This window comes from Cyprinodon tularosa, unplaced genomic scaffold (genome assembly GCF_016077235.1).
Source record: "Cyprinodon tularosa strain WSP-4 unplaced genomic scaffold, ASM1607723v1 ctg37, whole genome shotgun sequence".
In the NCBI taxonomy this organism is placed as follows: Eukaryota; Metazoa; Chordata; class Actinopteri; order Cyprinodontiformes; family Cyprinodontidae; genus Cyprinodon; species Cyprinodon tularosa.
In genome coordinates this window covers 3695633-3707642 of record NW_024039085.1, presented here as the reverse complement: position 1 = coordinate 3707642, position 12010 = coordinate 3695633, and the positions used below count along the sequence as shown (strand labels likewise).

General features: G+C 36.5%; 1 protein-coding gene across 1 annotated transcript in view; it reads left to right on the top strand.

The window, feature by feature from the left end:
- The window catches only part of lmbrd1 (LMBR1 domain containing 1), an 85436-nt gene that overhangs the window by 36223 nt on the left and 37203 nt on the right, over positions 1-12010 (top strand). The window contains exons 7-9 of the mRNA XM_038296468.1: positions 1084-1157; positions 6028-6153; positions 6830-6982. Of these exons, the coding sequence (XP_038152396.1) occupies positions 1084-1157; positions 6028-6153; positions 6830-6982 (353 nt within the window). The remainder of the gene's footprint in view (positions 1-1083; positions 1158-6027; positions 6154-6829; positions 6983-12010) is intronic.

Sequence of the window (12010 nt, the reverse complement as noted above, 5' to 3'; positions counted from 1 at the left end):
TAATATTGATATTATATCAGAAATGAAACAATAAAAGGATCCTATGGGTAGTTATAGCAGCATCTTAATAACATACACTTATGCAGCACTTTTCTAGTCTTGCTGTCACACTCTTCAAGAATACTTCAGCACATGATGTGGCTCAGTGGTTTTGTTTAATAACAAACTATATACTCAATTTGAAATTTTATAGAGAAATTATAAAATTAGTCAGTTTATACTCAAATCTTGCTTGTTAATTCTGTTTTCTTCTTGCTTTTTTTTTTCCTTTTCTCGCATTGTTATTCAAACCACTAACTAAATGTGACGGCCATCATGGACAGAAGTAGAATCTTGGAATCACAAGCAGCCCTCTGTTTACAGAAGTAAAACTAATAGAAATGTTCAATGATGCTTCATTGGGTAAAACATAACAGAGGATGTTGTTGTCTCTGTGTAATTATTAAACTGTTGACCAATTGTGGACCAAAAATATCATGACTACTTTATAAGAAGACAAAGGAACTAAGCTCAAAAGATAATGCATATTAAAAATGACATTTAATAGAGCGTTGACTTCTAAAACCCTAGAAATCCCTTTGTGTTAAGTGGGAGCTATGAAAATATGTAAAAGTGATCAAATGCAACAGGATTGTTCAGACCGCTGACGCTTTTAAAACTATTGAACATCCAATTTAGCACCAGAAATCAAAGTAGCTAAAATCAGAATTTATTTAGGTGAGAAGATTAAAGTGGGGCTATTCAGACAAAAAAAAAAATCTAACAATGGATATGAGCCGCATTAGCCTGCTGGGGAAAGTAGCCTTTGACAGAACTTTTTTTGTGTGGTCATGGGAAACCATTAATAAGTCAGCTGAAGAATTGTATTAGACTTGAACGTGATACTCATTTTAAACTTAGTTCTTTTCTAAAATTAACAATTTAGTATTCTAGATCATTAAATCAAACCTCTTTAATTTTAATACAAAAACTCATAAACGGACATGGCAGAGAAAACGTTGCATAAAATATGGAAATGTAAAACAGAAAATAGCCTCATATAATGTTTCAGTAGCTAACTAATGGTTTCGTTTTTTCCCACAGATGGTCTTCCAGCTCTATCTTTCTCCATCAGCTCTTTGACCTTGATTGGAATGTTGGCAGTGATCACATACACTGTAAGTTGATTGTGTCCAGGTTTTCTTTTGATGTATTCAGTGAAAATTCATATGTTGGAAGACTTAAAAATTCCTACATTTTTATGTTCTTGGTAAGAATTATACCCAACTATATAGTTTAGATGATGTCTCCAGAGCTTAAAATGAAATGAAAACTTTTTCCCTTGTGAGACATTATTTACTGAACATTTCATTGTTTTACATGGTTCTTTGTATTTGCGGTATACTAGTGATTGAGTGGCTGTTAATAGTAATGCTTTGTGATTTTAAAGCTCTGACATACAATCAATCAAATTGCTCAGGCTATTGCCATTTCACCTGAACACCTGGGACTCTTCATGATGTATTGGTGCTCCACACAGGCTTATCAACCACTTATCCGCTGTCTGTTTATATTCATAGATATTCCTCAGTGCCCATTAATGTATGCCTTTATTTCTATTCCAATGGTATTTTGCATTTTTTTTTTACTTTTATCAGAAAGGGAGGGTGTAATTGTTGTTGTCCTCTTTTCATAGCATTATCTCCATATTGAGACTGTTAATAATTCCCCAAGCTGATGTTACTGGTGTCAAAATCCTATAATGCATAATGGTTACTGCTGCAGAAAGAAAAAAAACGGGAAGAAAAAAAAAAACTCAGCTATTGGATCTGAGACTTAGAGTACAAGTGACAGCCAACCCCAATCTATCCAGTCTCTGTTGAGCTCAGAAAGCTCTGACAAATTATATAACAACTGAATGTGGAACTCCTAATGAATAAAACACCAACTAACCAAGTAAATTGTAAAACCAATCTCTCTTTAGGATTTAAAATTAGTCTCCGTTGGGATTTTCTCCACTGTTTTTAGAAGCTTTTCACAGTTCTCTGTAGTGGATAATTACCAAGTTCATCTGGACAGTGGTACTGTGCTCCGATTTGCTCTGACCAGTGTTGCTATGGACCCGGTGAATGCTCTGTGGAAATCAGAACTCCCACTGTGTCTTAGTTTTTGATCATCTTGTTTTTTTTGAAGTCGGTCAGAAAAAATAAGCCCTTCAGGCTACAACACTAAGTAGTTTCTATTTTTTGAAGTCACTGGCTGCAGAGACTCCTGTGTCCTCTATTCTTAAAAAAATAAAAATACAAATTGTGACCTTCAAATGTAAAGCAATATTAATACAATTTCATACAGTTAAAGTAATTTTTCCAAAATCGTAAGTGGAACAAAACTGTTTTGTGTTTACTTTTTAGAAAATGTAGGGCGAAATGACTGCAATTACTGGCCTAATTAGGCTTATTGCATTACCACTAAAGCAAAGCAAAGATGTGAATCTCCAAATGCATATCATAGATCTTAAATGTGTTGTTACCTTCCAGCTGTGATCCATCATGATCATATGTTGTAGCAGAGCAGATCATTTAATTCTAGATGTCCCAAGAAAAACGTTAAATTAGACAAAGTTAGCGGTTGAAAAATGAGGTACATGATGTTAATTATCTTTCAGTCCCATTCACTGTGCCTGATCTATCGTTCTCTGTCCTTTCTCGCTAAACCAGCAGTTATATCCTTCGATTTCTACAACTGATTGCAAGTTTATTTATTGTCAAAATGGGTGTGAAACATTATTTTTTGCATTATTGAAATAATGCAGGTAGAATTAATAGCAAGTCATAATAATAATAATAATAATGATAATTTAGTTTTGTAACTTATTTCAAAACTCTGCAGTTGCTCTATGCTTGGACATTGGCTAAGAATCTGGTAAGAAAACTAAATACTCTAACATAAAATTGTAAAGGTATTCAATATTATAATTATGATAATTAGCTTACTAGAAATAATATACAACTATTCAATTACAAAATACTTTAAAATTCCAAAGGGAAATTAAATTAAATTAAAACTAAGTCATAGTTAACTTCATAAATTGTCTAACTATCCCTTTAGGTAGAATTATAGATTCATTCTAATTTTAATATTTTACTATTTAAAATGAACTCATGCTATGTAGATCATTTAATTACTTCCTGTTTCAAAAAGCCTTGCCTAATAAGAGCAATAAAAAAAATTAGACAAGCATAAATTCACATTTTTAATTTGTTTAAAAATAAATGTCATGTCAAAAATAATCAAGTAGCATTTTTATTCCCATGATTTCAATATTGAAATCATTGACTTAAACCAATGTCTTGAGTTTCTCCCCAAAGAAGCATTCCTTTTGGAATAAATTTAAGAAGCCGTTTTTGGAGAAAGCTGTCAGTGTGCAGCTTTGGCTACAGTGTAGCTTATCACCATCAGTTTGTGAATATGTTTGTGAAAGAGTGAATGACTGAATGTACTGCAAAGTGCTTTGGAGTGCTTTGACTTGATAAAACACTTTACAAGTCCAGACCATTTACCATTTTGAATACACTCCTGCTGTCTTTAGTCAGAATTTCCTTTAGTGAAGAATCCTTATACTTCTGTTGAATGAAAACATTTAAAAAACTAAAATAATCTCTTACTGTAATCTACTTTCCATTGAACAGGGCTTCCAGTCCTAGATAAGATATAAGCTGTCAGGTTAACACTGATTATCAGACTATATCCACAACGTCTTTTTGCTTAAATTAGCCAGACGAACATTTGGTGTTAGTTTGATTTGTTGCTTTGTAGACTTTCAATATAAAAGGCCTATGAACATGTTATTTACTGCTTTCTTGACCAAATGCGACCCACACTGAACATGTAGCGATATCACAATATTTTGCTTAACTGCTTATGAAACCAACATCCATATACAGTGACTTTCTTTTTCAGTAAGTTGAGCTTCTACACATTTGTTTTCCTTTTCTGTAACTCCATCTCCATCTTGTTATCATCCAAATATGATACTAAAAGCATTAAGACTGACCGTTTTTCTTTCTTCCTTGAAAACTGGTTCCTCGGATTATTTTCTATTAATCAGCAACGTTCCAGTCGAGCCAGAAAGCCTGGCATCTTCCATGTTTTATTTTAACAAACAATGTTTATATCCACTTAGCACAACGTGACACATATCAAGTCCTGTTAGATTTTTATTTTTTAATTATTTAGTCTATGCCATGTCTTAAGTTTTAATTAATTTGTGTAGTAAGACATGGAAAAGATTGGTTTAAATGTTGCAAAGGGAGGCTAGGGCATGGTTTTTATGTTTAGCTCTAATTAATAAATTTAATATCTTTGGTCATACAGGTATTAACCTTTCAAAATGAGTTCATCCAGATTTTTTATTTCGTAAAAGTTAAAGGGCATTTGTGGGGAATTTACCACCATCTGATGATAAGGTTGGAGAATAAATAGCTATTTTCTTTGCAAGATAGAAGGAGAATGTAATGAATGTTTTACATAAAAATAAACATAACTATAAATAAAAATAAAATGTATTGCTAAATTGTCTGTAAGAAAAAGCCCTTCACTTCTCTGAATGTAAATTGTAAGCATACAAATACCCGACAGGTTTATTTAACTCGCACTGCACCACTTCCTCTTTCTTTTGGCTGCACCATCACAAGTATATCAAGCAACAAAGGAGAGGCTTGTGTCGCAAACCTGTATCCAGCTAAATCTCCCTCTTCCTTCTCAGCAGGCATCAGAATCTCTCTGAGTCTCACTCTTAGCCAGCACTCACATTGATTCACACACACAGACTTCTCTAATAAGGTATTTCTGGTTATTATTAACCGTGGTTGGTTTTAAAATCCATTTAATCTGCATGCATCATTATGGTTGAACTGAAATTTGAGCCCAGAACTGCAGAAATCATTTTAGATTTCACCAGTGTAGTTACACATTTGAAAGGGAAGGGAAACGTTTCTCCTGGGATGTGGGACAGGTTTTCCTTTTATGAGTGTATTTGATATTCGGGACATGCACTGGCCTTAAGAGCTCCATGATTCATTGCAGGAGGCGACATTCGCCCATAGCATAGATCCACTGCACAGACTAATAATAGTATAGCCTGACTTTGTATCCCATGTGGCAATCTTAATGCTGTCTTAACACTCAAACTAGAACAATTAATTAAAGTGTATTACATTTTAAAAGATTGCAGCCTGTTTTGAAATAACGTTTCACACAGAATGACAGTGATTTTTTTCCTTTTCTTTCCATTTTAAATAACTTTGGATAGTTAGTGAAGGAGATGGAGCCAATTGACTGGAGCCTTTAGCTTAATATTTAATGGGTTGCTGTTTGGTTTTATTGAACATCCATTCATTTCTTTTTATATAAAAGTTAAGATTTCCTCCTCAAGTATCTAAGGACCACAGAATTTTATTTTTGGTTACATAATTAATTCATTTTTTTCCTTCTGCTCTTCATTTCAGTCTTCTTGTTTTTATTGTAACCACGTCTGGCAGATGAATAAATAAAACTATCCCCATCCCCCTCAAAAACAAAACAGAAATTAAATGAAAAGGAAATTTTTTTCTGTAGAGCAGACATTTCTTTACAGACTGAGTGTAAAATTGTTGAAATGCTGAGTTGGAGGATACTGCTGTCACATGGGGGCACTGTTAAGCTGTAAATGCATTACAGTGATATAAGGCAGTGATATCCACACAAAATGGTTGCAGCAAATTCTTCAATAAGCCTCGGCACAATTATAGATTCCACCATTTTAATCTTATTTTTTTCCCCGTCTGCCAAAAATGACACCGCCTATGAGGCCAGGATCTGTGGGGTTTTTGCCATGCACCCACGTGCCTGTGTTTGCTTACCTTCATTCGACTGTTGTCATGTGTCACAATGTGATGGGTTTGCCACCAGGCAGGAGTGACTGCGTGTGGGAGGAAACACGTGTGCCATATGTGCCACCCTTGCTCTGACAATTGTGTGTGATTATAATGGTAGTTTTGCATCTTCCAGGCATATGGGATGTCTGTCATGCCTTTGAATCTGATAAAAGGCACTCGGAGTGTCGTCTATGAACGCCTTGAGAACACAGAGGACATTGACGAGGTTGAGCATCAGATTGAAAATCTCAAATCAAAGGTAGGTCTTCAAAATGGCATGACCTGCCTACAGTTCACATGCAGATGGCTTAAACACAAATATGGCGACGTTTCAATAAATTTCATGAACTCTGATGCATTTACAATTCTATACCAATGGAAATCTTTGATTTTTTTTTGCTGTTTATTTCAAAGATCTTTAAAGTAATGCAAGTTTTCACAAACATTGCATCAACTTGCAGCTCCAATAAAAATCCACACATGCCGTTTAGTTAAGCACCACTGATTCTTTATTATTATTCCCCTCAGTCTTAGCATTTTCTTATATAGTGTTAGTCTTTTCTTTTCAACCATCCATTCAGATGTTCCCTGTCCATACTGGGATGTAACCAAAACTTGATAAAACGCTGAAGAATGCAGTTTATTGTTAACTTAATACTTGGAAATATATCTTAATTTTAATAAATTGTCTTGGCTAAATGTATTTTTCCTCTTTAAGATAGCAGCTGTGTTTTTCTCTCTGTTTTAAAAATTATTTTATCTATTTTCTGACAATAAATGTAAGTTTCTTAAAAACCAGTCATTTAGGCGATATTTTTAAAAGGTACATTACAAAAATGTATACTCCAAAGTTCACCCTAAATGTCTCTTAGCTTACAGTGGTAACATATCAGTAGTGCATCTGTATTTAACTCTTTTGGGGGTTTCCTTTTCAGTGTAAGGATGGACGTCCTCTGTCCTCAAAGGACAGACGTAGCCTACAGGAGCTTGAGGGCAAACTGCAGGTCCTCCAGCGCAGAGGAAGACACCTGGACATTGCAGAGAGGAACTGCTGCTCTAAAGTTGGCAGTGCTCTCAGACCTGTGAAGGTGAGTCTCCATTTATGAAATTGGCTTCTGTTCATAGATGTAAATTTTATGTGCATCATGGACAGTGTTCTAAACAGAAGCAACATTTTTGGTTTTATAGATTCTTCAGAGAAACGATGCATGATTTTATAATCTATATATATCGGAATGACAAATGTGCACATCATTTTAGACCCTTTTAATGCTATATACCTCAATAAAATCCATAGCAATTACTTCACTTATTAGTATAAGGGGTCTTGCTTTGTAATTTACTCTCTTTAGAAATGCAGCTGTTGTGTGAGGTTTGTCAAGGGCATCAAACGTTAGGTTATAAAACATTATTTGAGTTTTAAAATCTCTATGGCATCTGATAATGAAGAGAGAACCTCACCACTGCAAAGATGCGGTCCACCCAAACGGAAAGGGGTGAGTAGGGAAATTAGTCAGAAAAAGAATCCTAGGGTTGATATTAAATCTGTAAAGGCTGCACAAATCTACAACCCAGGTGAGAGACCTTCATTGTCAGGACAACCGTTAGTCATGTATTTCACTGGCCTTTACAGAAGGGTTACAAAAATGCCACATTTTTTTTCTGCAGAAATGTTTAAATTATCCATACTTTTTTTTCCCAGCCAACAATTATGCACCGCTATGTAACAGTCTGTCACATCAGTCCATCCACTGTCCATACTGCTTGATCTTGTAAGATTTTGGTAGGGGCCTCTGATCCAGCTTTGGAAGTCATTAGGCAGGAGACGGGCTACACGCTGCATACGTTTATAGCACAAATCTCCAGTAAAATAGACTGAGGTTTTGAGTGAAGTTGGGAGAGTGTCAATACTTATGCATGGTGCTGTGCTATCGCAATGCAAAGTACACAACTCCTTTGCTCGGGTGTCAGACTAAATGAGAATTAGCTCTCAATTGACCTACCTGGTTAAATAAAAATAAAAACTAAATGAAAAAGTAGTTGGTTTTCTTTAAAACTTGAACTGCTCTAGATTTACTTTTAGTTCTACTTTACAGCACTGCATGTTTCCTTGATTCCCATGGGTAGCCTTTTCACCTGATTTACTGTGAAGTCTCTAAGGGGGACTTGTATTTCTCAGACAGGATTGTATAGTTCCCATGGGATGCACCAAATCAGCCTCAAACCTCTTTGATTTTTGGTCCAAGCAGCCAGTGTCCGTACTCTACACATGTATTTTAATAACCTAGTCGCTATACTTTCTTAGCTTATCATGGTGGGTCCTGCATTAACCCAGGTGTTTCTATGTACAAGTTTCAACCATTAATTTTGCAGTGCATACTCCCAACATGTATTTTTTACATATAAAAAAAAATCTTTTAGAAAATTTAGAATTATAATCCCCTACTGTTTATCTTAAATACTTCTGGTCTCACTTGCATCTTCACAGTGTCTGTTTGATGCCTCTCACCATAGAACATACACATCATCGAGGATCTGCATTATAAAGCTGTGGTTGCATGCTGCAATATGTTAAATGGCACTCTTAAATCGGGCATTTACCTCTGTGAGCCCTGGTGCAGATAGCAAGAGCAAAAGAAAAGCTTACTTTGGTCCTATTGTCTGTGTCAACAAGGGATTAAATAAACTCAAACTGTTTGTGGAAGTCGTTACTCTAATCTGTTCAACTGAGAATTTATAAAAAAAGACCCTTGTCAAAAAGCTTTGCTTATAAAGACATAATGTTTGTTAATTACATTATTGATTATTGACCGCTGCACAGCTACAATTGGTGCCGGTATGAAATAATTAGTATTATTTTACCCTTCTGCATATTATGAACCAAAAAAAATTGTACCTCAAACAATTATTATGTCTAAAACTAGCTGGATTTAACCATTGGTGATAATTAGTGGTTAAAATAACCTTTTGCTTGACTGTACAGAGAAGCATCTAAATATATTCTTTTATGTGTTAAAAGAAAAAAAAAGAAAAAAACCTTTTTATATGATTTGAACTGTTGTTTTATTTTACAACAGTAATAAAAGCTGTCATCTCTTATAATAATCATTAAAGCAGCTAACCATTTCCTCCAAACTAAGTTTATACATAAAGACGTAACATATGACATCACTGAACAAACTAAACACTATCATTTTTGTCTTTCTTAATGTTTTGCTGTAGTCTGAAGCTAATTTATAAAGATTAGTGTGGCAGGCTGATTTGCAGTCTGATGATTCGTTGCAACATTCTCCACATTCAGGTATTCATATCTAACTTCATGCTACCTTCATGCTCTTCCCTGTAGGTGAGCATGCATGCATATTCAATTAACTTGAATAACTTCAGTATGTATGCTCGATATACCTTAGATGACTCATCCAAGGCAGTGAGCAGATTGAATAGTTTATTCTATTTTGGTTTCCATCCCCATGTTAGCAGCAGGATAAATTCCAGCATGTGCTTGTAGTTCATGCTACTTTCAACACTGCTGTTTGTTTTCCTGCTATTTGAGTTTGTTCCAGGCTGGAACCAACATTTTAAACCAGTTTCTGTGACACATTGTCTTTAACCAAGGGGGGTTGGGGCTAATGACAGTCCCCAGACTTAAATTTTCGCAGTAATGAGTTGGGAGATTAATTCACTGTATGCTAGGATACTGGTGTAGAGTGATAAGCAAAACAATTTTGATTTCAGTGGGACCACCGTTTGCCAGGGACAGGCTGTGTTTTTTTTAATGGTAACAGCAGGGGTGGGTTGAGTTAGTGAACATGTTGGACATTCCCAGCCTAAAAGGCCTCTCGCATAATTGTCAGTGTGGGCTGTGATGATAAAAGAAAAAAAAAAAGATCAAACTCAATCCTCTAGTCTAACATTGTGAATTAAAATGTGTAATACTTGTTTCTGGATGAAGTATACAGCAGCACAGCCTAGATTTACTTTACTTTGAATGCTAACCATCTATTGGCCAAAGAAAGAACAATAATCCTCCCAAATTAAGTTATTGTATTAGAATTTGGGGAAAAAACAAACAAACAAAAAAAACAACAACAACTTTCCTTTCTGCTGTCACCGATGGTCTTAGTTATAAGATAAAGTGTGGGAATGAACACTTTAGTGCAGAGGTTGGGATTGTCTGGATATCCCCTCTCTGTTGTTAGGCTTCAAACACCATGTCTGGCGAGGAACCTGTCTAATATTTTAGTCAATATTTCTAATATTTTAGAGTTAAATTTAAGAGTTAAAGTTCAATTTATGCTTATGGGCATTTATGTTTTTTTTTTTGTATAGTGAGACAGTGTAAATAAGCAGGTCAGAATTCAATGTGAAACCTGAAGTTTCGACTTTTTATAACTCGCTCTAATTGAAAGGATGTGACCTTTATGGAGCTGTAAATAGATTATGACAGGTTAAACTTAAGGTCTTAAAAGAAAACATTACATAGAAACTTAATAAATTTTTACATTAGATCAGTGATGTAATAATGCCAAGGATAATCCACAAGCCCTTGAATATGTGCTTGTTTTTTTCACATTGACTCATTTAGGGTTGTTTTGTTTGATAAAAAGTGATATAGTGTGGTATGGCATATATATATATATACATTAGGGATGGGACGATTTATGAAAACCGTCAGAACCGTTCGGTTCGACTGTCTCGGTTCGGTTCGCATGTGTTTCGTTCGGTTCATGCGCTGCTCCTTTTTCTCATAGGTGAAGCGTTTACACTCCAGAGCAGAAGGTGGCGGTACTGCGACCAAAGCCAACCGCCAGTAGTAAACAAGAAGAAGAAGCAGCGAAGCAGCTTAGCCAGGTGTAGCAGGGGGAAAAAATCAGTTGTTGTGGAGAATTGTGTCGGAATGGCGAGTGGGAAAGAACAGGAGTTGGAAGACGCGCCAGCAGCACTTTATAGGTCTGCTGTATGGGAGCGCTTTGCATTTAGAGTGACCTACGATGGCGACGGAAAGAAAGTTGTGGATAAAAGTGCAACAGTGTGCGAGCATTGTGCAACACGTTTTGTTTACGCTAACAGCAACATGACCAACATGTCATGCTAACCCCGAAATCCCTCATACTCCGTCAGCAACCTCCGCCCCGCTGCGCTCCAGACCGGCTGCTCAAAGCAAAGCCTACAGCCCCCACTGTGGCTCCCTCCATCCGCTCCCCTCTGAGTCCCTTGGAGATGGTAGAGGGCATGCGCGAGATGAATAAATTCAAAGCAGCAAAACATAGGGAAATGATCCAGGGTTTCCGCAGATCTTTTAAAATAATTACAATCCATTATTTTTTGGGGGATTTTTTCATTAATTCCATCAATTTTTATGGGATTTCGGTGTAACAATCAACAATCAACATGTATCGAACCGAACTGAAAACCGTGACCAGAAACCGTGAATCGAACCGAACCGTGGATTTTGCGAACCGTTCCACCCCTAATATACATATATATATAGGGCTGCTCAGTTGTGTAGCAAGAAGGTTCTGGGCTCGTTTCCTGGCCCAAGGTCTTTCTACATGGAGTTTAAGCATTTTTAAGTGGCCCCTCACATGACCTTAGTTATCTGCAGGGAAACTCTTACGAGTAAATCGCCTGACCCAGAGCTTAAAGCTGTTCTTGATGTTGCAGTAAGAATAGTCAACTGCATTAAATGTTGTCCGCTCAACACTAGACTGAAAGCCACTCTGCAATGAATTGGGATTGGAGCATCAGAACTTGTTGTTCCACACTGAAGGCAGGTGGCTCTCGTGAAGCAATGTTCTAACCAGACTACATCAGCTGTGGGACGAGGTGCCATCATTCCTGATGAAGCATGGACTAAACAACCCACACAAGTGGCTCAAGTAATGCAGCTCATCCAGGATGACACATCAACGCGAGTTTTGGCAAGAAGGTTTGTTCGGTCTGTCAGCCTAGTGTCAAGAGGCCGGAGGCGCTACCAGGAGATAGGCGATGTGGAGGAGGCCGAAAGAGGGTAACAACCCAGCAGCAGGACTGCTACCTCTGTCTTTGTGTAAGGAGGAACATGAGGAGCACTGCCAGAGCCTTGCAAAATGACCTCCAGCAGGCTTCAGATGTGC